At 48.1% G+C, this 26453-nt stretch overlaps 1 protein-coding gene across 9 annotated transcripts in view; it reads left to right on the top strand.

Moving 5' to 3' along the window:
• DYSF (dysferlin) overlaps positions 1-26453 on the top strand; it is a 221972-nt gene that overhangs the window by 61991 nt on the left and 133528 nt on the right. For all 9 annotated transcript variants that reach the window (XM_060026401.1, XM_060026399.1, XM_060026397.1 and 6 more), the window contains 5 exons: positions 5883-6009; positions 9394-9497; positions 17389-17457; positions 17585-17628; positions 21095-21177. In XM_060026401.1, the coding sequence (XP_059882384.1) occupies positions 5883-6009; positions 9394-9497; positions 17389-17457; positions 17585-17628; positions 21095-21177 (427 nt within the window). The remainder of the gene's footprint in view (positions 1-5882; positions 6010-9393; positions 9498-17388; positions 17458-17584; positions 17629-21094; positions 21178-26453) is intronic.

The following is a 26453-nucleotide window of genomic DNA, read 5'->3' as shown; positions in this document are numbered from 1 at the left end:
GAGGTGGATAGGTTGAAGTCTGTCTTTAGAGAAGGGTCTCAAGGTCAAGGTCTTCCTAGAGGATTGGTTCTTAGTGGCTGGAGGTTTGAGATATGGCCATCCCTCTAGCAGCTGCAGGGGAGGGGGATTAAGATGCTGCTGGTTGGGGCTTCCCTGGTGGCGCAGTGGTTGAGGGTCCGCCTGCTGATGCAGGGGACACGGGTTTGAGCCCCGGTCCGGGAAGATCCCACATGCCGCGGAGCGGCTGGACCCGTGAGCCGTGGCTGCTGAGCCTGCGCGTCCGGAGCCTGTGCTCCGCCACGGGAGAGGCCACAACAGTGAGAGGCCCGCGTACCGCAAAAAAAAAAAAAAAAAAAAAGATGCTGCTGGTGGAGGACAAGGGACTGTGTTGGTGAATGACTTGTCCACGTGGATGTTGATTATCTCATGGGAGAATCGGAAATCAAACACGCAAACGTTGAGTCAGATACTGAGATCATCAAGGCAGAGTGAGCCAGGAGGAGTGGGAGAGGCAGGAGTGGGGAAGGCGGGTCTCCAGGAGGGCTGGGGAGGTGGAATCCCCAGGGAAAGCCGCGTGTGATCATGGAGGCGGAGGGCAAGTTCCATGAGGCTCTTAAGGACGAGAGCTCTGGCTGCTGACGAGAGCTCAAGAAGCCGCTGTGCAAAGGGTTAGGGGAAGGAGAACCCCGGGTGCCGTGCAGGGGCCAGTGGAGCTCAGGTGGACCAGCCCCACCCAAGGGCACCTCCCCTGATCTCTCATCCCGTGTCCCTCTGTAGCCCAGGCAGACATTGTGCTTTCCTGCTCCTTTTCCTTCTACGTGGACTCTCTGAATCTATTACCCTTTCCTAAGACACTCTTTCCTCTTCTTCCCATGGATCAGACCCTTGTTTTTCCCGGATGAAACCACTTTTCTTGAGACCAACTCAGAGGGAAGCCCCTGTTCTCTGCTTCAGCTCTTTGTGGCTTTCAGGATGGGAGGAGTGGCCATCTTTTGGTTTCCCACAGTAGCTTCTCAACTTCAGCATTGCCTTCTTTTTTTTTTTTAAATTAATTTTATTGGAGTATAGTTGATTTACAATGTTGTGTTAGTTCCTGCTGTGCAGCAAAGTGAATCACTTATAAATATACATATATCTACTCTTTTTTAGATTCTATTCCTGCATAGGTCATTACGGAGCATTGAGTAGAGTTCCCTGTGCTATACAGTGGGTTCTTATTAGTTATCTATGTTATATATAGCAGTGTGTATATGTCAAACCCAATCTCCCAATTTATACACCCCCCCTTGGTAACCTAAGTTTGTTTTCTACATCTGTGACTCTATTTCTGTTTTGTAAATAGGTTCATTTGTACCATTTTTTAAGATTTCACATATAAGCGATATCATATATTTGTCCTTCTCTGTCTGACTTACTTCACTCAGTATAACAATCTCTAAGTCCATCCATGTTGCTGCAGATGGCATTATTTCGTTCTTTTTTATGGCTGAGTAATATTCCATTGTATATATGTACCACATCTTCTTTATCCATTCCTCTGTTGATGGACATTTAGGTTGCTTCCACGTCCTGGCTATTGTAAATAGTGCTGCAATGAACATTGGGGTGCATGTATCCTTTCGAATTATGGTTTTCTCTGGATATATGCCCAGGAGTGGGATTGCTGGATCATATAGTAGTTCTATTTGTAGTTTTTTAAGGAACCTCCGTGCTGTTCTCCATAGTGCCTGCACCAATTTACATTCCCACCACCAGTATAGGAGGGTTCCCTTTTCTCCACACCCTCTCTGGCATTTATCGCTTGTAGATTGCCTTCTTCTCTGAAGCCTGCCTCACTGGTTATTTCCCCTGGTCTTCTGGGCTGTTACCTACCCCTGGCACAGGCAGAGCTGGTGCAGGAGGGTCCTTGCTGGCAGATTCCCATCTTTGCCATTGTTCTGAGGTCTGACGTGTCCTTGCTGATGAGCCATCAACGTCTGATCTTACTTCCTTTCAGACCCTGAGCTTGGAAATTGCTCTCCCCACCAGTTTCTTCCTGCCTCTTTCCCTCCCTCACCCTCAGTGAATGGCAGTTCTTCCTCACTGAGGTTACAGCGCTGACCCCTCTCAGTTTCCCAGCCCATCAACTCCCTCCTGAAGCCTGGCCCCCATCCCCGATCCGCACTCTCACTCTGTGCTCACTAGCTTCTGGGCTCTGCTGCCACACCTCGTGGCCCCCACCCTCCCCACGACATGCTGTCCGCACCACTCCTTGGTCAGCTTTGGGAGCAAAAGTCACCTGGAGTTGCTGTCAATGTCTTCCTTTACTTGGGTGAGGTTTACTCCTTATCCCATCCTCCACAGTGGCTGTTTCCAAAATTCTGGTCAGGAATTCCCTGGCGGTCCAGTGGTTGGGACTCTGCGCCGTCACTGCCGAGGGCACGGGTTCGATCCCTGGTCAGGGAAACTGAGATCCTCCAAGCCACGTGGCACAGCCAAAAAAACTTAAAGAAAACAAAACAAAACAACCTCCTGGTCTTAAGCTCCAGCCTCGGTCCCCCGTAGAGAGACAGAGCCGCACAGTGGGAGTGATGTGAGTGCTTGAAGCTCCCTGGGTCATCAGCGCACCCCCCATCTTCCTTCATCTTCCCTCCCTTCCCCTCTCCCCGTCTCCTTTGCATGTGCTCATGTCCTCCATACCACCCCCGTCTTGTTCTTCCTGTCTCTTCTCTGGCTCCTGCCCTCTGGTCTGTGTCAGACTCCAGATTTCCCAATCTCAAAACACCCTTGCCTTCACCCTTTCTCCCCACCCCTCCCCTCCAAGCTGCTTTCCTCTTCCTTTCAGCCATCACCAAGGTCACCAAGTTCTTGAGAGTACCCTGTGTCCCTCTCCTCCAGTCCTTTGCCAGCTGCTCACTCCTTCACCCCTTCAGCGTGCTTCCCACTGCCTCCTTCCCTGAACCACTGGCCTAAGGTCATCCATCGCAAAGCCCCAGGAGCTCTTCTCTCATTAATCCGCTCTGTTGCTCCACAGCGTTTGATTCTGGAGCTCACGTCTTATTTGAAACTCTCTTCTCCCTCGGCATCCATGACTCCCCTCATTCTTTTCCTTGTTTTTTTTTTTTGGAATGGATCCTTCAAATTCAGTGGCTTGACAAAATTCTGCTGCCTGCATCTTTGCTGTGCCTTTGACGTGACATTCAAGGCCCACGAACATCTGGCTTCAGTCTGATTTTGCAGTGCATCTATCTGTCTATGGAGGAGCCTGTCTCCGTCTACCTGAGGCTCCTCAATCGCTCATCTCCAGCCTGCATCTTCAGAGCTCCAGACGCTCAGTGTCAGTTGCCTGTACCAAAGCACATGAACATGTCCCTTAGGCCCCTTTAACTTCACATATAGAAACCCAGTATCATTCGCTGCCCACTCCTCATACCTGATTCCCATCCTGTGTTAGGTGACATCTTGGGAAATGGCACTCATCATACACTTAGTTCCCCAGGCCAGAGCGTCTTTCCTCATCCTTCAGTCCCACATCTGTCAGTCCACACGCACACAGTTGGCCAGTCTTGTTGGCATGACAACCTCAGTGCATGCCTCTCCTCTCTCTCATCCCAAGACCAGAGTTCAAGGTCAGGCTCCCGTCATATCTTACCTGGGCCTCTGTGTGAATGAAGATGTAGGTTCAGCTGCTGTAACTCCAGTTAACCCCACATTACCACCAAAACCATCTTCTTTAAACTCAGATACAATCATGTGAATCTCCTCTTAAAAAACTGCCGGAGACCCACCCTGCCCCCCAGTTACGTACAGGATGAAGTCCAGGATCCTTAGCATGACATTCAAGGCCATGAACATTTGGCCTCAGGCTGATTTTGAAGTGCCACTTGCCAGGACTTACTTCCATGGACTCCGTACTGTGGCCACACCAGACAATGTGACCCCTTCCAGAATGTACTTCCATCCTTCTCCCTGCCTTTTCACCTGATGGGATGCCTTCTCTGCCTACATAAAGCCACTTTGTTCTTCAAGACCCAATTCAGATGCTACTTCCTCCATGAAGCCTGCCTTGTCTTCCAGGGAAACTGATTGGTCTTTCCTTTCGGTCACCGCCCCATGTTTTGTTAGTTCAGTTAATGTGTCCATCTTTGTCACTGAGACTCAGTTTCTTGAGGTCAGCGACAGTATAATAGATATGAACTGTTTTATCTCCCCTCTTGCCTAGTACAGGTCTTGTGCATGGTATGTGCTCAATCAGTGCTTGTTGTCTAAGGGAATGAGCAGTGTTAAGGATGATGACTGAAAGCAGAGGAGGTGATCATTTTCTTCAGATGTGAGCTGAGGAAAAGCAGTGCAGAACTACTTCCTTCACAGCACTTGTGTGACATGAGGCATTCTGGGATGGAGAATTTTGCTGCAAAGATTCTGATGCAGGTTTCTACCTGTGGACTGAGTGAGGATGGTCCAGGCAGCTTTCCAAGGAGTGAGCTGCTGGGCATGGCCTGATGCCACCTCTCTCCTATCCTTCTGCCACCCCCTTGCCCAAGTGCAGCATGTGGATCTTTTGTTCCTCAAACTGCCAAGTTAGCCCTCGCTCTGCATGAGTTTCTGCCCCTGCCTGGATCCCACCATCCAGGTCTCCAAGCTGGCACATCACCAACACTATTCCTGCCCTCCCCTCAATATAGTTACAAGCCCCCTTGCTCTGTTCTTTCTAAACCCACTGGTTCTGCATCCAGCCTACGTTAACCCTCATCTAGCTTATCTGTAAAGTGGGGTATCCCAGGGCCTTGCACCCCACAGCATTGGCGTCGTCTGGGCATTTGTTAAAATACAGAGTCTTGGGTTCCACCCCAGACCTGTTGAACCAGAATCTGCATTTTAGTTGGAAGGTATAGCAGTGGTCTAGAAGTCACTGATTCTCCAGTTTCTAATGTGTAGCCACATTTGAGACCCACCGCTCATGGGGGTTGCTGTCAGGATTACATGAGAGAGTGTCTACAATCAGTAAATGTTATTTTTATTATTACTGTTCTAATCATAATACTCAGCACATGCTATTACATTCATTTGCTTAAAGGTCTGCTTTCCCTGTGAAAGGTGAGCACCACGGGGGCAGGACCTCCGTCCATCTTGTTCACTGCGGCAGCCCTCGCCCCTCAGCGTGATGCTGACACTTAGTAGTCACTCGATAGATACTTGTTGGGTGAATGAACAGACGTTATTGAAGACAGTGGCTGGCCTAGACCTCTGTCACCTCTGTGCTATTTTTTGATGGGTGGAATGGGAAGGAGACTGCAGTTCTTGAGTGCCTGCCGGTGTGCCACGTGCATTTACACGTTATTGAAGTTGATCCTCCCACAGCCCGGGAGGTCAGTGTCATTGTCTCCACTGTCCAGATGAGGAAGCAGAGTCTCAGGGTAAGGAACCTGTCAGAGATCACAGGCTAGGAAGTGGCAGGGCGAGATCTGCCTTTCTTCAAGATGCACCATTTATTTATTTATAAACATGACCTGAATGATGCAATTTTGGATTGAGGAATACTTTTTTCTAAAAAAAAAATTATTTATGTAGTTGCAACCAGGTCTTAGTTGCGGCAGGCAGGCTCCTTAGTTGTGGCACGTGGGCTCCCTAGTTGCAACAGTTGGTCTCCTTAGTTGTGGCTTGCCAGCTCCTTAGTTGTGGCATGTGAACTCTTAGTTGCAGCATGCATGTGGGATCTAGTTCTCTGACCAGGGATCGAACCCAGGCCCCCTGCACTGGAAGCGCAGCAGGGTCTTATCCGCTGCGCCACCAGGGAAGTCCCGAGATGCACCATTTAAGTGTGTTGGTTGAGCTCTCAGAAAAGGAAGGTAAAACACTGTGCTCGAAGGCACATTAAGGAATCATATTTGGTTGTGTTGTAGCTGGAGAGAAAAGATGCCTCTGAAGACAAGGAGGACATTGAAGGCAACCTGCTCAGGCCGACCGGCGTGGCCCTCCGCGGAGCGCACTTCTGCCTGAAGGTCTTCAGGGCTGAGGATTTACCGCAGAGTAAGTCTGGTGCCCTCGTTGGGTGACTGTGAGGGGGGATGCTGGGCTGGGCTGCCTCAGCTCCCTGGGGGAAGGAGAGGGAGGGGCTGGTCCCCTGCTCCCTCTCTGCCTCCCCTTGGCCTGGCTTCCTCACCCCGAGGGTCTACTAGATCCGTGTCAGCCCAGTTCTCCCTCTGCTCTGCCGTCTGGCGAAGCCTCACACCCTCTCTAGGTTTCCCAAGGCTTTTTACTGTTCTTAACAGAGAAACCGTCAGAATTAATGAGAAGTCATACTGATGCTGGTGGAGTCACAGAGATGCAAGAAATCTTGAGAGTACTAGCTGCCCCTGGGCTCCGTTTCAGCATCTGCTAGGCCTTGTCTGGCTCTTTGGCCACTCCGTACACCCATTTTCTTGGCTCTCACTATGGAGTCAGCACCATTTCAACTCTCTGTTCTGCGCTCACGGCTGGATCCCACTGATTTTCTTTCTCTCTTCTAGGAAGCCCCAGACTGAAAATTGGCAGACCCTGGGCTGGGGAAGCAGTTGCTGAAATGTTAGAAGGGCTCAGTGTTTCCACTGAGTGGAGACACATGGGTGTCTAGTTTGCCTGGGACTGTCCTGGTTTTAGCACCAAAAGTCCCACATCCCAGAAAGTCCTCATTCCCTGGTAAACTGGGACAGTGGGTCACCCTAGCTGTGGCTATGTCCCCATCATCCCAAGAAGGCCATTGTGGCCACTGCCTGATTTCTCACAGTGACTAACCCTGTACTAGCCCTACCCTGTGTGCTCAATAAATGTGGGGGAATTATGCTGAATATTCTAAAGCTGTGGGTGTCAACCCAGGCTGCAGTTAAATCATCCTGGAAGCTTTAAGGAAGTGCAGATGCCTGGGCCCTTCCTCCAGTGTTTCAGATTGACTTGGTTTGGGGTGGGGCTTACACACTGGTAGTTTAAAAATGCTCCCTGGTAGTTCTCTTGCTGCGGGCTATAAGCCACTATTTTGGAGCATACATTAGCAGAATTAAGCCAGGCGCTGTCCATAGCAGAGTTCACAAGAACAAGTAGTCGGGGACTACTTGGGTCCCTGTTTACGAGTTTTCCATGAAGCTAATTGCTTGAGGGTTTCTGCTTTGACTAATGACACCAATAAATGGGTTCCTTCTGCACAAGCTTAATTGAACCAAAATCATGGGGAAAGCCTTTAAATAAGTAATGGGCATTAAAATACAGGCTTAGAACATTCTGCGTCTGTTGGTTGAAACTATGCAGAAGTGAGGCTGGTGAGCTTCCAAAGGGGGCTGGGGAAATAGAAATGTTTGCTTTGCTCAGGGTAAAGGGGATTATGTTGAATTCTCTGAAATGTTGTTTAAATATAAATAAAAGAAAAATAGATGGGTAAATAGAACATAAATATTTGCTAATTGTTATCTGTTGTATTCATGTAGACATTGGCTAGTATACAATTGTTAACTGTCCCCTCCTCTCAGTTTCTCATTTATATACATAGGTACATTTATACCTAACATATATATACATACATACATACACACATCTATCATCTGTAAATACATATGTAAAAATATGGCTAATTCAGTAAAATATTGGTTTGAAGCAGCATAGATTAAATATATATATAAATATATATATATATTTTTAAACAGAATTGACTTATTGGTTACCCTCAGGAAAATCACTGTGCTAATGTATAAAGGAAAATGTCAAACAGGCAACAGTAATGGGATATTATTATAACAACTTACAGTCTTTTTTTTTTAAATTAATTTATTTTTGGCTGCATTGGGTCTTCGTTGCTGCAAGCAGGCTTTCTCTAGTTGTAATGAGCGGGGGCTACTCTTTTTCTTTTTTTGTTTTTTAACATCTTTATTGGAGTATAATTGCTTTACAATGGCGTGTTAGTTTCTGCTGTATAACAAAGTGAATCAGCTATACATATACATATATCCCCATATCTCCTTCCTCTTGCGTCTCCCTCCCACCCTCCCTATCCCACCCCTCTAGGTGGACACAAAGCACCGAGCTGACCTCCCTGTGCTATGCGGCTGCTTCCCACTAGCTATCTATTTTACATTTGGTAGTGTATATATGTCCGTGCTACTCTCTCACTTCATCCCAGCCTACCCTTCCCCCTCCCTGTGTCCTCAAGTCCATTCTCTGTGTCTTCAGTCCTGTCCTGCCCCTAGGTTCGTCAGAACCATGTTTTTTTTTTTTTTAGATTCCATATATATGTGTTAGCATACAGCATTTGTTTCTCTTTCTGACTTCACTCTGTATGAAAGTCTCTAGGTCCATCCACCTCACTAAAAATAACTCAATTTCGTTTCTTTCTATGGCTGGGTAATATTCCATTGTATATATGTGCCACATCTTCTTTATCCATTCATCTGTTGATGGACGACACTTAACATTGCTTCCATGTCCTGGCTATTGTAAGTAGAGCTTCAATGAACATTGTGGTACATGACTCTTTTTGAATTATGGTTTTCTCAGGGTATATGCCCAGTAGTGGGATTGCTATTCCCACTATAACTTGGTAGTTCTATTTTTAGTTTTTTAAGGAACCTCCATACTGTTTTCCATAGTGGCTGTATCAATTTACATTCCCACCAACAGTGCAAGAGGGTTCCCTTTTCTCCACACCTTCTCCAGCATTTATTGTTTGTAGATTTTTTTGATGATGGCCATTCTGACTGGTGTGAGGTGATACCTCATTTTAGTTTTTTTAAAAAGTTTATTTATTTATTTATTTAATTTATTTATGGCTGCATTGGGTCTTCGTTGCTCCACATGGGCTTTTCTCTAGTTGCGGCGAGTGGGGGCTACTCCTCGTTGTGGTGTGCGGGCTTATTGCTGTGGCTTCTCTTGTTGCGGAGCATGGGCTCTGGGTGCACGGGCTTCAGTAGCTGTGGCACACAGGCTCAGTAGTTATGGCTCAGGGGCTCTAGAGCACAGGCTCAGTAGCTGTGGTGCATGGGCTTAGCTGCTCCGTGGCATGGGTGATCTTCCTGGACCAGGGATCGAACCCGTGTCCCCTGCATTGGCAGGTGAATTCTTAACCACTGTGCCACCAGGGAAGTCCCCAACTTCCAGTCTTTTTCTGGATTGATGTAGATTTCTAATCAGTCAATCAATCGGACCTGTTCTGAAAGCCTTTGAGAATGGGGCGGGGGACAGTGAACCAGCTGTTTGGAGCTGGGCAAGGAAGCAGCGCAGTGCCCTCAGGAGCTGCTATTCTGAGATGGTCCTTTCTCCCAGGAGCCCTGGGCTGAGGGGTCCATGGCGTCTCTCTCAGGGAGTCCCAGGACTGTGGGGAGACAGGTGGGAAGTGGGGGTTTTGAAGATGGGAGAGCGGGTGGGCAGTGATCAGCATGTCTTTCTCCTCAGTGGATGATGCCGTAATGGACAACGTGAAGCAGATCTTTGGCTTTGAGAGTAACAAGAAGAACTTGGTGGATCCCTTCGTGGAAGTCAGCTTTGCGGGGAAGATGGTAAGGGGCAAGTAAACAAGAGGATTTGTGGGAGGGTGATGACTGGATGTCCCTGTGGATGGGCACTGGATGTGCAGGACAGAGTGAGGCACACACAGTGCCCCCCATCAGAGGCATGTGCACACTGGGGATGGGGGGCTGATTGTGGGACATGGGGTGAGACACGCAGGCCCAGCTCTCTGGGGCTGCCATGCACACGCACGAGGACAGGTCTGCTCAGGTGTTTGAGACAGACACATAGGTGTGGATGGACAGGGAGAGGACATATGGACAGTGGATAGATAGAGGAATATTTGGGGGAAAATTAAGTAATAGTCAGGAAACCAGATGTGAAGGCACAATGATAGGGAAACTTAAAAACAATGCAGTGAAAACATAGTGATTATTTTTAAAAAGTTGTGGCAGGAGTTGGGCAGACTCCTTTCAGCCACACTGGTGGGGGCCCTAGGGATCGTGTACCTCTCTTCCTTCCTGCCTAGAGGCCAGGCTGTCGCTCCAGTCCCTCTTGATTTCTGCCTGGGCCCCTCCCTCTATCCCACCTTAGGGATGGCTTTGCCCACTTTCCAGGCTCTCCTTCGAAGCCTCAGCCACTCCCAGGGTTCAGCCGTCACCTCTCCACAGAGGAATCCACAGCTGTATTTGACTCTGACCCCTCTCTTCAGACACAGACCTCCCCATGCCTCTTCAAGTCTCTATATTCTGCCCCTCCAGCCTTTTAAAGGAGTCATCTGCTGCCCCAAACCGCCCCACTTCCAGAAGCCGCCATCCTAATCAGGTACCACCGTCAAAGGCAGAAAATGTGGGCCTGCCTTGATTCGGCCCTTTTTTTTTTGACCTCCCTACATCAAACATGCCACCCCTAGCTCTTGCCTTCAAAAATCCCGAGGTCCTTTCCTGTCTCTATGCCCCTAGTCACTGTCATCTCTCCCCGGGGCAACACAACAGCCTTGGGTCCATTCTCTTGTCCGGGTTCTCCCCATAGAAATCCACCAGCATATTTAGTGTAAAACACAGTCCTGTCTGTAAAAGGAAGTTCAAACCGCATAACCTGGTTGACCAGGTCTCACCCAGCCGAACTTTCTCACCTCATCTCCATGGCCAATATTAGCTTGTACAGTCTTTGCGAGAATGTGGAACATCTCGCCCCCTCCTGGGCGGACGCAGCTCTGCAGCCCGCTTGGAGCAGCGCCGAACTGAGCGGGTTTCAGCCCCACTGTCTCGCTGGGGGGGCGGGGGGGGCGGGGTGCGGAGGGGGGCGTGCGGGTACAAACCGCACAGACAGCACGTCGCCCGTGTGACCTCTCGTCTGCCCTGCGGTCACACTTAGCTTTTGCCCGGGCCTGTGCACTCCGGGGTCCTTCCTGGCCCTTTCCCCCCGCAAGTCTGTTGCGTCGTTCAAGGTTTAGCTTCCGTCACCCACACAGGCCTGATGTGCTAGTTCGGCCTTCGGGGCTCCGCGCGGCCGATTGCACGGCCCTTTTTTAGCCCGTTTTCCGCTGCATTCCGGTGTTTGTTAGCACATGTTCCTCTGACTTTCGGGGAAACAGCCCGATTTCTTTTACTCTATAACCTCAGAGCAGAGACTGGTGGAAATACTGGAAATAGGGGAGAATGACGTATCTGGAAGGCGCAGCCTCCACCCCAGCTCCCGGAACCCTAACGAGGCGCCTCTGAGCTTCGTGCCAACCTCAGGGAGCTGGCAGGGTGGGGTAGCGCCCTCCGGGGCCCCGCCGGCCTGGCCCAGAGGTCCACCGGCCGGCCGCAGCGCCAGGCTCCGGCGAGTTGAGTTGGATGACTTGGGTGTTAACAGGAAAATTGGAAACGGGGCGGAGGAGAAGGGCTTTGAACAGAGCGGAGTGGAGGGCGGGTGCAGCCGGCTCTGCTTTGCTCCCGAGGCAGAGGCCGGAAGGGGGAGACACGCAGGTGTTATAGGACAGTCGGGGAGACGTTTACAAGCTTAACAACAAACGCTAAAAGCCTGGGGTGATGATGGAGGTGGTGTGGGCTCCCATTCACACAGCACTTTGCAGTGTTCTTTTTCACTTAATCTCTTCTTAGATTCATTTTGGAAAGATGTAGGGTCTGCCCGCCCATCCCACCAACAAAGGGACCCCTGAGGTCAGGGGCCGGATCGCTGAGGCCCAGGTGTGATTTCACAAACGGGAGGAAGGCCTTGGATAGTTTGTTTCCTCTGCCTGCTACCTGAAGTCCACACTCTTCCCCGCCCCCCGTTTTATGTTTCTTTTCTTTCTTCTTTTATTATCGATGCACATATTTATTAAGGAATTTGGAAAAATGCAGAAAAAGTAGCATTATCCATAAGGCATCATACAAAGTTTATGTTTGGGGCCTATCTTTCTAGTTTTTAAAATTTTTATTTTTTACTGTGAATCAATATTAGACACTGTTGAAACACTTTATTTTTTTTAATATTTAAAAACATAAAGAAAAGTTGAAAGAATGGTTCAGTGAATGCTTACCCCCTGGTATGGTCTCCACTTAGATGAAACAATTATGAACCTTTTGCTGCATTTACTTTCTCTCTCTCTCTCTGGATACTCCCCCCACCCCAGTCATTTGAAACCTAATTGCACACTTTGCCCCTAAAGGCTTCAGCAAGCACCTCCTGAGAAAAAGAAAATTCTTTGTAACCACAATAACATTATCACACCTAGGAAATGAACAATTATCTTCTACTCTTGTCAGATACTGGCTCATATAAATATTCTCTGATTATCCCCCAAATGTCTTTTAGAGCTGTTTAATTTTTTTTGTTTGTTTTTGTTTTTTTTTTTTGCGGTACGTGGGCCTCTCACTGTTGTGGCCTCTCCCGTTGTGGAGCACAGGCTCCGGACGCGCAGGCTCAGTGGCCATGGCTCACGGGCCTAGCTGCTCCGCGGCATGTGGGATCTTCCTGGACCGGGGCACGAACCCGCATCCCCTGCATCGGCAGGCGGACTCTCAACCACTGCGCCACCAGGGAAGCCCTAATTTTGTTTTGATCTAAGATCCAACTGGATTTTACGCTCTGTGTTAGTCTCTTCTGTAACAGTCTTTTACCCACCTCCATCATTCCCATTTTTCTCACCCCACAACATTGCATTTTTGAAAAGCCCAAGCCGTTTGTCCATGTCCTGGATTTGTCCCATTGTTTCCTTCTGTTGTTGTTTAACTTCTTCTGGCCCCTGTATTTCCTATAAACTGGAAGTTAGGTCTCAAGATCAGATTGCATTCAAATGAACTGTTTGGGCAAGAACGCATCACGGGTGATGTTTCGTACGTCGTATTGCGTCACAACAGGAAGCAAAATGTCACCTTGTCCCATCACTGGTAATGATTGATTACTTGGTTTAGGTGGTGTCTCCAGATCTCTCCCTTGTCAAAGCACACGCTCGCCTCTGTACTTTGCAGGTTATCTGTGGGCGATATCTCGACGTGTGCTGATGTCCTGTTTCCCAGCAACCTCTTACCTAATGGTCCACGAAGCCATTGACCTCCTTGCCTGAACAAGTCATTCACCTGGGGTGCAAAGCGGCGATTCCCTCATTATCATTCCTTCTCTCTTTATTAGCTGGTGTTTTTTGTAAAGAAGAGCTTCCCCTCCCCTCTTCCCTTTTGAGTGTTAATATGCCCCTAATACTTTTTATTAATTCAGTGTATTAAAATCAGTTATGGTGCTGGTTGTGTGAACCGTCCTGCTGTTGGCCAGTGGAGCGCCTTTGAGCTGTTCCTCCGTCCCGGGCTAAGACAGGGTCTCAGGGGAAATGTCTGTGGGAGAGGTAACACGAATTTTAAACTCATTCACACTGGGGTGTAAGTGCTCACTGTGGGTCTTACCGAAGTGCAGTTTTTGTTTGGGCTTGGGCTCAGAGTCTGATGCCCTTAGGAGGGACCGTGATGGGATGAATGGAGGCAGGAAGGAAGCAGGAAGGTTGGCTGGACAGTCCTGCTGGACACTTACTCCAAGGACCGGGATCAGTTTTCCCAGCTTGACAGATGGGAAAGTCATGTCTCAAGATTGTTTTTATTCCACATTCCCAACATGGTAGGGTGCTGTGATGATGGCTAGAACCAAGACCGACCTGCCTTCCGATTCAGTAGCTTTCCTTGGAGCTGAGTCTCAGAGCTCTGGGGCTCCTAGCTGCTACTGGGTCCCTGCCAGCACCTTGATCTCTCTAGGGCTTCTGTTCTGAGATGCCCTTGGCTGGCCCTGGGGATTTTTCTAGGAAGGTGCAGATGTCTGGGGAAGGTGATAGAGGTAGGGGACCAGGCCCAGGCAAGGGACTATATAAAGCTGACTGGTGGCTGGGCTCCTGAATGAAGCTGCACCCTCCATTTTCCCTCTAGAAGGAAGGGGCTTATGAAAGAGGCAGTTGAGACCCTCCATCTTCTGGTGGTCACCGGGTCTCTGTGTCCCCTGCTCTCTGCCCCAGCCACCTCGTCATGGCTTCCCCCAACTCTCTCTGCTACCTTTATCACCTGTGTCATCCTGCCTGTCCTCTCTCTGTCTCTGGTGTGTCCCTTTTTCTCATTCATCCTTTTCTGAAATGAAAAGCCCTGGGGATTTGTCCTCTGTGTGCCTACTCACCCAAGCCTGGCCCTCTTTGCATTTCCTCTAATGGACACTTGGTGGCACTGTTATCTAAGACGTGAACCATACCTGATTTGGCTAAGCTACTGAGATAGAAGGTTTTGTGTGTGTGCGCACTCACACACACACATATCACACTTCTTCATGGTATGGGGCAAGGACAGGGGAGGTACTTGGAGGGCAGAGTGGGAGACTAAAGCGACTTTTTTATTTTCCAAGAATAAAACCTATTAATCATAAAAAGATGAAAAAATCAGAGAAAAGCAAGGAAAATGAAAAAAATTAAGCACATTTCTGCACACCACCTTGGAGAGGCCCACCATTAACATTTGTTTATATCTCCTGCTAGTACGTTTTCCTCCCTGTAGCTCTCACTCCTTCTCTCTGTTGCACATCCCCCCCGCCAACCCTGGCCCTGCCCTGCCCCAATGGAAAAAAAAATTGGATTCGGAATACAGTTGATCTTCATTATTCACAGATTCTGTATTTGCAAATTTGCCTACTCGCTAAAATTTATTTGTAACCCCAAATTAATCCTTAAGGTGCTTTGGTGATCATTTGCAAAGCTGGGAACAATTTGAGTCAGCTGAGGTGCATGTTGCCAGCTGGGCTGAAACAATGTGATTCCCTCCTTGTTTCAGCTCTCGTGGTGTAAATGTGTCCTTTTCCTGGTCTATTTAGTGTCATGCTTTTTGCATTTTTTGTGCTTTTTGCTGGTGATTTCAGTGTTTACAATGGCTCCCGAGTGTTGTGCTGAAATGCTGTCTAGTATTTCCCTGTGTAAGAAGGCTGTGACGTGCCTTATGGAGAAACTATGTATTAGGTAAGCTTCATACAGGCATGAGTGAGAGTGCTGTTGGCTGTGAGTTCAATGTTAATGAATCCACAATATATAATAAAAAAACGGTGTTTTGAAACAGAAACACACATAAAACAAGGTTATTGGTGAGTTGACAAAAAACTGTTGTGACAGAGGCTTGCAGGAACTGAACCCTGTATTTCTCTTAGGAGCAACGCTTCAGTGTTCATCAGCTCATGTTCTTGGTGACTTACGATGTGTAGTTAGAATGTGTAACTACCGCCAGTAATGAGAATCCACTATATCTGTGTGGTTTGGTAAAGTGCTTTTATCACCTAACATTTCCTTAGGTTATTAAATAGTCTTTGAAATCAATTTTTTGATGGCTGCATAATATTCCATGAGATGATATAACATACATTTTAATCCCACCCACATCTCGGTGGCTCTCTCACGGGGAGCCTCCAAGGGCAGCCCGGAGGAAGTGATTGCTGGGGAGGCCTTGGACTGCCTGGGGCAGGGCTGGGGGAGGGTGGGGACAACCTGTGCCTTCTTGTCCAGGGAGCTGAGTGATGCTGCCAGGGTCTCTCAGCTGTGTCTGATTAACGAGTCTTCCCTCCCTCCCTCCCTCCCTCCCTCCCTTCCTTCTTTCCTTCCTATTTTAAACTTTTGTTCATCTAAGTTTTGAATTAGGTAATACATTTATTATGCCCACCATATACATTTATGCATCCATCATTTTGCATCATTCTGGCTTAATTATGCATATGCTGCACACATCTGACCATAAATTCTTACCTTTTACCCTTTTAACACAAACGGTTGCACATGACACTCACTGTTCTGCACCTTGCTTTTTTCACTTAATAATATAACTTGGAAGTTGTTTCATATCACAGAGCTCTTTCATTCTTCTAGGGCTACACAGTGCCCCATTCTGTGGATGGATCACACTTTATCTAATCTGTCCTCTGTTGGTGGACACATGGGTTGTTCCACGTCCTCCCTAGTTGGAGCCATGCTGCAGTGGATAACCTCGTACACGTGTTATTCTGCACACGTGCAAGTCTTTCTGTAGGATACTTTCTAGAGGTAGGACTTGTAGGTCAGAGGGCATTTGCATTTGTAATTTTGAACCATAGTGGCCAATGGCCCTTTGGAGGGGTTGAGCTGTTCTGTTTTCCCACCAGCAAAATCCTAGCGGGCAGTTTTCCCATTGCCTTGCCAAGAGAGGGCTGTCAGGCTTTAGAGATTTTTGTGAATCTGATAGATGAGATGTCGTATCTCATTCATTTTGTTTCTTTTATTATGAGGGAGATTAAGCATCTTTCTGTGTGCTTTACAGCCCTTTGTGTAACCATTCCTGAGAACTGTGTGTCCCACTTTGCCTTTTGTTCCGTCTGACTGTCGGAGCTCTTCTTTCCTTACTCCTCTCTTTGCTCACACAAGGGCCAAATCCCGGCACCCATCCCTGCCCCCAGACTTTGCCTGGGCTCTTCTCACAGGGAGGAGGGGATGGTGGGCACAGGGGCTGGTACTGGGTGGATCAGGGATGGAGACAAAGTCCTGGCCCCTAGGGAGGCCACACCCTCATTTGATGGAGGGCCCAAAGCCCCCAGTCTGGTCAGGTGCTCATTAGATGAGAAAATGCATGTCAATGCTTCACACAATCAGGGCCCACAGTAAATGCCCTGAGGAAGGCTGCTCACTGTTTCCGTGTGTAGGACACACACACCTTCCAGGATCTGAAGCAGAGTCTTCACCTGCTGCCCTGTGTGGGTACGGGATGCCCTGGGCTGGCTAAGGGACCTGGTGCCTCCCTGGGGACGCCCAGGGCAGAGCAGAACACGCAAGCCGCTGGATTGGATCTGGTTTCCACCTCTGCTAGGTTTCTTGTTTGTGGAAAGCCCAGTCTTATGAGCAGGGCTGATTGGAGGCAGACTGTGGCTTATGAGGTTTGTGTCTTCACTGCATTTTCCTCTCTCAGATGCAGGTGCATGGCCCCCTGCCCTGGCCCTCCAGCCCCCCTTTCCTCTCCTCCTCCCTCCATCTCTAATCTCCTGGGTTCACAGTCTTCCAAAAGGGCAGGTGATCTGGGCTGATGGGCAAAGGGGATTGCCTCAGACTCTAGGACTCCTGGGAAAGCTGGTCTGGACGCAGGGCTCCATATTTAGGGTCATGGCCATAATGGGAGGTGAGGGAGGAGAATTTCCAGCCAGAGGTATGAGATAAGGAAGGAGGGTTGTGACATTCAAACAATCTATCCCTCCTAACTCCCTCCACCCCATGCCCCCTTGGGTCTGATCTACCATTGAGCTTTGTCTCTAGAAAGATTCCCTGTGTCTGAGCCCACTGCACCAGGCTCCATGGCCCCCAGGGCCTTCTGCCCAGCCCCAAACGTGGCCAGCATGGCAGAGAATGGCTGCTGGCTGGTGTGGTGGTCTCCGAGGGAGCCCAGAGTCCCCTCAAAGCTCCATCCACCTGTGCTCTGTGTCTTCTAGCTCTGCAGCAAGATCCTGGAGAAGACGGCCAACCCTCAGTGGAACCAGAGCATCACGGTGCCTGCCATGGTGAGCCTCACCCCCATGAGCCCACCCCAGGAGGCCTGGGCTCCCAGCCTACCCAGTTCCCGCCCGCATCCCAGACTTCTGCTTCTTCAGAAGGACCCCACCCAACCCGTCTCTCTTCCCTCCTTAGTTTCCCTCCATGTGTGAGAAAATGAGGATTCGTGTCATAGACTGGTGAGCTCTGCGTCCCGGGATCTTTAGAGGTGGCTGTTGTCAGGGGTCACTTGGTCCTTCGGTTTCCTTTTGTTCATTCTGCAAGAAGTGGGAGAGTCTGTTTCAGGTGAGGTAGTTTCCTCTGGGGGAGGCCAGAGAAGGAGAGGGTGTGGGCTGTTGGGAAGCTTACAGCCCTGCTCGAGGGCAGCCAGCGGGGGCTGGAACAGCTCCAGGAACCAGAGATCCCTGAGGCCAGGAGGGGCCAGGAAGGCTTCCTGGAGGAGGTGAGGTTTTGGGAAGTTCAGGATGAAGGCATTCTAATGAAGAGAGGGTCATAAGCAGAGGCATGGAAGCCGGAAAGAGCAAAGCTTCCAGGAGGGTGGGCTGTGTTGCCCACAGTGTTGGTAGGATGAAACGGGTCTCCAGGCTGGGGAAGTGGGTCCGGTTACCCGAGCTGGGGATGCCACTGCCGGCTTGCAGCAGGGGTGGGCAAGAGTCACACAGTCATCTTAGAAAGTGAGTATCTAACCCTTGCTGAGCGTCTATGTGCTCCAGGTCCTCCTCCCAGTGAGCGCTTTACATGCGTGTCCCACCTGACGCTCACCTCGACTCTAGGCACCGCCCGACCTTGCAGATGAGGGAGTAGGTTTGAATAGACTGAGTACCCTGTACGACGTTGGGAAGCAGCCGAGGCCAGGCTCGAACAAGCCTGTGCTCCCTCCGCCCGTGCGCTTAACCACCGGGCCGTGCTGACCCCTCCGCGTTGAGCCTTCTCTCACGCCCGACGGCTGTTAGGCGTCCCCACGCGCGATCTCCAGGACCTTCCCTACATCAGCCTTTCCCAAAAGAGAGAGTTGTCCTTTCTCTGCCCCCAAAAAGTCTTGGCTGTGCGGTTCCCGGCGTGTTGTCCTTTGGTCTCAGGCCCATGGCACCCCCAGCCAGGAGGATAATGAGAGACTAGGGAAAACCCCCAGGCCACAGAGCCATTAAAGTGCGCGCCAGGTCCCCAGCCCGAGAGAAGACAGCTTGGGAGAATTAGAGGAGAGGAAGGGAGTGCGAGGGGGGCGAGGAGGGAGAGGCCTCTGGGGCCCTGCCCCCCCGTATGCTCTGTGGGAGGTGCTTTGGGGGCAATGTGCTCTACACCCACGGAGCCATCCTTCCCCTCGACGTGTGCGCGCGCGTGCGTGCGCTGGGTGCGTGCCTGTGCGTGGCGGTGTGAGTGGATGCACGCGGGCGTGCGAGCGCAAGGGTGCCGCGTCCCCTGTGTTGTGGACGGCCTCGCCCGAGTCCGTGTGAGCCGAGTGAGGCATCGGCATACTGTACAATCCAAACGCATTACCGAATCTGGTGGCTGCCTCTCTGGTTTAGGCTGAAGTGGCATTTTTATTGTGAGTCTATTTTCAGACTTGCTGCATTTTCCAAAAGCAACCCCAAGCCCCAAAACCCAACTCTTGGCCAGAAAGCATTCAGTTGCTGCAAGTTCCTATCCAGAAAAGTGCTTTCTTCCCAGAAAACTCAGATAAACTTGTGTTATTACCTGAATCCTAGAAATACGATATGGTCCATATGGCCTTTTCTCTGTAACTTAATCTTCCATTCAGTTCTCAAAGAATTTCTTTCATTAAAAGACAAAATCCCTCAAACTACCCCCTACCCCGCAAAAAAAAACCTGACACAAAATCTCTCTCCTCCCATTCTCTTTCCCTTCTCACCAGATTCAGGTAAGACCAGAGGTGAGAAATCCTATTCCTCTCCAAGGGCTGGTCTTTTCTAGGGGTTGGTCATGAAGGCAGTTTAAAAGTGTCATCAACTGTCAATTATCTGGTATTGATAACCTTACTGTAAAATGTTTAAGGGAATTTTTACTTTCCAGTTCATCTTAACGTTATTCACCAGGAAAAGGGATACAGATCTGTGCTGACAGTTCACTCTTCCTAATGTAGACCCCGCCCTGAGAGAAAACTTTAAAGCTTGATCACCTCCCTGGGAAATACAGAGAGAAAGGAAGGGAGCAGCAGAGATCTGGTATCTCATGGCTTTAAGATTTAAAAGGAAAATGAAATTGCCATGCCCAGGCGGGTCTTTCACAATGGGGCGTGTGGGTGTCATCTCCTGAAGCCTCCTGTGGCCAAAGGATGCACAGCAGGGAGAGAGGGCCTGCTGGGCCCCGAGAGGAGGGAAGAGGCACGTGGGGAACCTTCTGGAAGGAGATAGATCCTGCCCCATCCAGCGTTCCTCAGTCTCAGCACTGTGACGTTTTGGACCGGAAAAGTCTTTGCAGTGGGTGACTGTCCTGTGCACTGTAGGATGTTTGCTGCAACCATGGCTTCTCTCTACCACTCCCCTCCACATCGAAAATGTTTCCAGACGTTGCCAGATGTCCTGGGGTCAAAATCACTGGATTGAGAACTCTAGGTCTAGCCTGGCAAGGAAGCAGCAGGTCGCTGCAAGCATAGCTCTGGTTTCCATGTCAGGCATATTCTGCTCAAATCCCAGCTTTGCCAACCTGCCTACCTCAGCTTCTTCATCTGAAATTGGGGCTAATTGCAGAAGCTGCCTCAGGGCCAACAGGAGGATTAAATGAGCCAAGTCACGTGACGGGGTTAGCACACTGCTTGGCTCTCAGGAGGAGTCCAGTAAATGCTGACTATTACTGTATATGATTGTTAGGGGGGCAGGTGTGGGGCGCAGAGGAAGGGTCTGCACAAGACAGTCAGTCCTCAAGCTTCTCCCCATAGTCCCCTATGCTGGCTGGGGAGGGGAGAGGCCGCCTTCTGGGAGGCAGGACAGGCCCCGTGTTGTAGACAGAAGCCGCGTGGGCCACGGTGCGAGCACTGGACCTGGAGTCTGGACACCAGGGTTTCGGTTCTGGCTCTGCCCCTCCCTCCCAGGCTGACCTCGGGCAAGGACCTTCTGGCTCTGAGCCTCAGTTTCTTCATCCATGCAAAAGAGATGTTAGTAAGAGTATCTGTTCCTCAAGGCTGCTGGGAGAATCCTTGGAGATAAGGGGGTTTAAAAGTGCTTTGTCACATACAGAATCAGATACAAAAAAGAGCTACCATAAGCTAATTAAGACTGTGGCCTTGGAGGCTGTTTCTTCCTGGTCATCTGGTTTTCTCCTTGGTCCGGGTATGTCTTGGCTCCTAGAGCCTTGCTCTCCCTGGGCCTGGGGGTCTGGCTCCCTGAGCGGCCTCCTGCTCCCCCGCCCTGCCTCCTGCCTCAGGTCTCCTCCCTTTCAACCTGCAGCTGTGCCCGCAGACCTCCAGCATGGCCGATGGGATGCTGATGGTGGGGGGGATGGACTGGGTCCCCCCTAGAGGAGTCTTGAGTGACACTTTCTTGCCTAGGATTACTAGGCCTCCATAACATACCCCGTGTGAAGACTGGGACCCCTAATGATGTATAACCGAGGTCGTTTCCTTCCTGGGTGGGCTGTGGCCTGCGATCCCCCTCCCCTGTTCACGCCCTTTCTGCCCCTTTGCTCTAGGGACCGCCTTACGCACAACGACATTGTGGCCACCAACTACCTGAGTATGTCGAAAATCTCTGCCTCTGGAGGAGAAATAGAAGGTACGTTCCACCTTTCTGCTGCCCTCTGGCCCCCCGTGCTCTCCCCTGTTCCGCCCCTACTGTCTTGAGAGTTTGTAGAAAAGGGAAGATTATAAGGTCTTTGCTGCCCATTTCCCAGGGAGAAGGGCTCTGGCCAGTGAGAGAGATGGGTTTGCATTTAGGACTGGCCCACTTCGGATGGTGAGATACACCACCGAATGGCATAGAGAGGATTCATTCCTGCAGATTATACTGGTGGCTGTGGCCACACCATCTACCGGGTTCTAGGTTGGCTGACTGTGTTCTAGCAGCTTCTGTTTTGAAAAGCTTTCACTGGCCTGTGAACAAGTAGTTCATGATCATTTTGTACAATTTAAAAGAGATAGTCTGAAAGAACAATATAAAATTGTCACAAAATTATCCATAAGCCTACCCTCCCAGACAAGAGGTAAATATTAACATTCTGGGACCTGTTTGTCTGTATGTATGTACGTGAAAAACATTGCTTTGAAACAATTTTCAATTGTTTTGAAAATTGCTTTTTGTCACTTGGCAGTACAACAGAGATGTTTACTCATGTTATTAAGTATTCTTCTACAATATAATTTTAAATGAATACACACATTCCATTGTGTGAATACACCATAGTCCACATTAACTAAATGTTGAATAGTTAAGTGTTTTCTAATTTTTCCATGTTATAAACAGCTAACTTGATACTGAATATTTTTGTAGCTGAATCTTTATGTAATTCATGATTTTTCTTTTGCATAAATACCTAGAAGTGGAATTGCTGTGTTGAAAGATTCGAACACTTTAGGGACTTCCCTGGTGGTCCAGTGGCTAAGACTCCATGCTCCCAATGCAGGGGGCCCAAGGTTCGATCCCTGGTCAGGGAACTAGATCCCACATGCCACAACTAAGCCCTGGCCCAGCCAAATAAAAAAAAAAAATAAATATTTTTTAAAAGATTTGAACATTTTGAATCTTTTGGTATATATCAAAAGTGCCCTACAAAAAGGCTGGACTAATTTACACTCTAATCACTCAAGCTTCTTTTGCTGCACCCTCATCAACAAAATGCAAAATAATGGTATTTAAAAAGAATTTTGTCAGTTTTTTGGGTGAATTTCATTGTTGCCTTAATTTTATTTCATTGATATCTGGTAAAGTTGACCATTGTAAATTTTAAAATATTTTAATAATTATCTTACATTTACAAATTATATATATTTATATACTTCTAAATTTATTCTGTTGTAAATTGCCTATTCATGCTTTTGTCTATATTTCTGATGATAAGAGTTGTGTATGTATGTGGAGGTTAATTTTCTCCCATCATATATGTTGTAAATAATTTTTGTCAGTCTTATTTTATCATTTAATAGCTTTTAACATACGGAAATTAAAAAATTTCACATAGCTAAATATATTAATCTTTTCCTTAGTGAATTAGGAAAGGGTTTAACATTACTTTTTTCAAAATTGTTCTTTGGTGATACCAATGCTATATATTGAATAATCTTTTCCCTGCGTTTTGAATTGCCACTTTTATCCCATACTAAATTCCTAAACGTGTTCTTGGGCCTATTTCTTGATTTTCTATTATCTTTAATTGGTATGTCTGCTTATTACTTCTTAGGTTTTGGTATCTGGGCTATGCTGGCTCTGTAAAATTAATTGGAAAGATTTAAAGTCTTTTCTAACATCTGGAACAGTTTATATATCATAAGAATATAGTCTTTTGAGGGTTTGAAAGAATTCACCCATAAAACCATATGGGCTGGGTGCCCTTTTTGAGTGGGTGTTGCACTCGCTCTTTAAAACCTTTTCAGTTTCTCCTGTGATCATTGGTATTTTTAGTTTGTTACTTTTACTATAGTTAATTTTGATAATCTACATTTTCCTAGAAAAACATTCATTACACTGAGGTCTTCTAATTTTTTTACTTATAGTGTTGTGTGGAGTAATCTTTTATAATTTAAACAATTCTCTCTACTTTCTTACTTCTAATGAAATATGTTTGAATTTTCCTTTTTCTTGACTAGGCTAGTTAGAAGTTTTTATTTTTCTCCCTACTTTATTGGACTTTTCAAAGAATCTGCTTTTGGATTTAGATATCAATTCTAATATTTTCTAATTTTTTATTCTCTCATCTTTCTACTCTTTAACTCTCTTTAGACGTATTTTGTTGTTTCCTTTTTAACTTTCTAGTTAACTTCTTGTGTTTATTTTCAATATTTCTTATTTAAATAATGGAAGTATGGTTTCTGCTCCATATGTCATGCTTTTGGCCTTCAGCAAACCCCAAGGTTATATTTATCTCTATTTTTTACACTTAAATATTTAATCTATTTTGAATTTATTTTGGTGTGTTTTCTGAGACTGATTTGATTCCTTTGTAGGTAATCTTTTCTTTTTTCTCTGACTAGATGCTGTTTGTAGGAATGTCTCTTTTTCCTTGCAGTTTAAAAAATACCTTTGCTCTGTCTAGGTACAGGACTCTTTTCCTTGAATTTTGTCTGAGACATAGAGAATCCTTAAATCTGAGTTGAGGGATGATTTCATTTACTCTTACATTGTTTACCCGAGCAGCTGAAGGCAGGGTGCGAGAGGGGTAGGAGGGGAGCTCTGGAACCAGGCAGCTTGAGAGAGTTGCTCCAGTCTCCTCCCACCAGTCCCAGCCTTGTAAGGTTCTTGTAAGGATCCAGTGAGATTATAAATGTTACATTCTGGTACATAATAAACCCCAAAGTAATGTCTGTTGTTTAGTATTGCTACTACTGGCTTTCTGCATCCCTAATCTGATTTTTCTTCCCACTGTACCAATTCTGCTTTTTACTGCTTCCCATGTGGTTTAAAATTGACTATTGCATTTTTAGTTTCTTGTCATGCCTTCCTTTCCCTCTTTTTTTTAATGTTTTCCTTTTCCTCTTTGTTCTCTCCCTCAAGTTTTGCTTTGTTCCGCAAAAACTATGTCTTCTTGCACTCTACCGAGGATTCCAAATCGTGTCCTGAGAATTTCAGGTGAACACTCTCTTGAATCTTACAGATGCTATTTCCTCCCTGTTTCCCTATACTGGTTGGCCCCCTGTTTTCCCCCTCCCCCTTTATTTACTCTCACAATATCTGGTCAGTGTTGGTGTCTTTCCACAGACAGGATGTGTGGGTCTCTGTCCACCCATCTTCTCAGATCTTTATCTGGAGGACAGGTTAGCGTGCCCAGTTTCTGGAAGATTCTACCTAGCACTCTTGAAGTTGACCTTCTAGATTCTCTGAAACGTTAAAAAAAAAAAAAACCTTTGAATTATAGATAATTCAAACATACATAAAAGTAAAGAATTCTACAATGAACTCCCAGGTGCCCTCACTCAGCTTTAACATCTAGCTGCTTTCTGTCATTCTGATTTCATCGTTGATACTTGTAATTGGTGGAATACACAAGAACTCCCTTCCAGAAGTCATTGCTATGTGGGCTCCTCCTGCCCCAGCCCCTCCCACTCCCAACTGTGGGAACTGCTGGTCCCAGGATGCGGTGCTTCTTCTGTGATTGCTGTTCCGAGAGTTGGATGTAGAGGTAGAAGGATTGGAGGTGGGGGCAGTGTATCATGGGAGTGGGTGGGAGAGAGGGTATTCTAGGCTCCTCGTGGATCAGAACTCCTGGCATGGAAGGAACCTCTTCTCCAGTTTCCTGGCTGGTGCCATCCCTGTCTCTGAGTCCAAGGACAGACGCTGGTACAGCACAAAGTGACCTTCTGACTTTTCCAACAGCTGCCGTTTCATGAGGCTATAGCTGCGCCAGCTGTCAGCCACCTGAGGGAGAGTTTAGATCCCTGTGCCCCCATCAGTCTTCACGACTGGTGGTGATGCTGACCTTGATCTTTTCCAGGGTCATCATGAATATTTGAATGGGAACGTGAGAAAGATGTTTATTTGGCCACTAGATGGCGCTCAGGCCATGGGCAACCCCGCGTGGTTCAGGGACCACTGGCTCCCACAGATTGTTTTGGGCTTAAATGAGAATCTTCTTGCCACCAGCTAACCGGTTTTAGATGTGCAGTTAAATAGCTTGATCTATGTAGCAATAAAAGAGTTAGACTTACTGCTCAAACTGGAGCTGTTCTTCCCAAGCTCTCTCTAGGCCTGGAAGGTTAGCCCTTGCCTCTGTCCCTGCCAAGCTTTTCCCACTTGTCCTGAGGCCACCTCAGAATGTCACCCCAACTTTCAGATCTTTGTGTTTTTCTCCACACTGGGGTGTTCTAGAACATCTGGGTGATGCATGGCCCTTGATTTCCCCACTGCTCTCAAAACCCAAACTAAAGCAAACTGTAAAAATGGGTTCTTTCTCTATTCCCTGGCCTCACAGTTCACCAGCTTATTTGATCCAACCAGGAGTTTTTGTTTTCGTGTTTTGTTTTTATTTCCAGCTAGGACAGGACCTAACACTAGCTTCTTAAGCACCTCTGCCCACAAGTTTGCCTGGGCACACTTAAGTATTCCTTGGACCCTGTGCTCCAAAACATTTAGTAAAAAATTGGTTTTTTAATAAGGAGTGCTTTTCTTAGAAGCTGCAGTACTTTCGAAAGGTAACAGGAACATGAGACCCATGAAACCTACACAGATTCTTTTATAACTTTGTACGTACGAAAATCGTGCTACATAAATAGCACTCAGGCAGTTTTTTCCACAGCTACGAAATCCAAAGTTCGTTTCTTTTTGTCTTTGGAACGTAGATGATGAGGATTTCCCAGCAGTTCTTGGTTTCTCCTCCTGCCTGGCGCGGGCTGGTGTCAGGCAGCCAAGCCGTGGGCGTGGGAGATGGGCTGAGAGGCAGAGGCAGCGGCAGGGCTGGCCGCAGGTAGTGGCCTCAGCTTCTCCAGGAGACGCGGGGTCCCGGGCTGGGAGGGCCTGCCCTCTGGCTTCCCCAGGTGAGGGAGCTGGGCTGGGCTGCTCACGCTACAGAACTGGGAGCATTCATCTGTGTTTTGAGGCTTCCCCAGCCCCTATTCCTTGGGCTTAGGGAAAACACACCAGAACACTTGTGTTTTGGCAGAAGAGTGATGAGGATTAAATAGAGGCTTTGTCTTGGTTGGCTTCACTGGTGACGCTGCCCTTGACTTTATGAGCTGTCTGCAGACACAGGGGAAGGACCCAGGATGATCCTCAGCTCCTGGAGACCTGGGACCCTGCCCCCAGATTAGGAGCCATTGGCCTCAGTTGTCAGCAGGGCCGTGTCTCAGCATGCCTTACACTGTGCCTGTTAGGTTTGCTGAACAAACGAATGAATGAGTGAGGGA

This window comes from Delphinus delphis, chromosome 12 (assembly GCF_949987515.2).
Source record: "Delphinus delphis chromosome 12, mDelDel1.2, whole genome shotgun sequence".
NCBI classification, from domain to species: Eukaryota; Metazoa; Chordata; class Mammalia; order Artiodactyla; family Delphinidae; genus Delphinus; species Delphinus delphis.
This window is presented reverse-complemented; position numbering and strand designations above follow the sequence as displayed.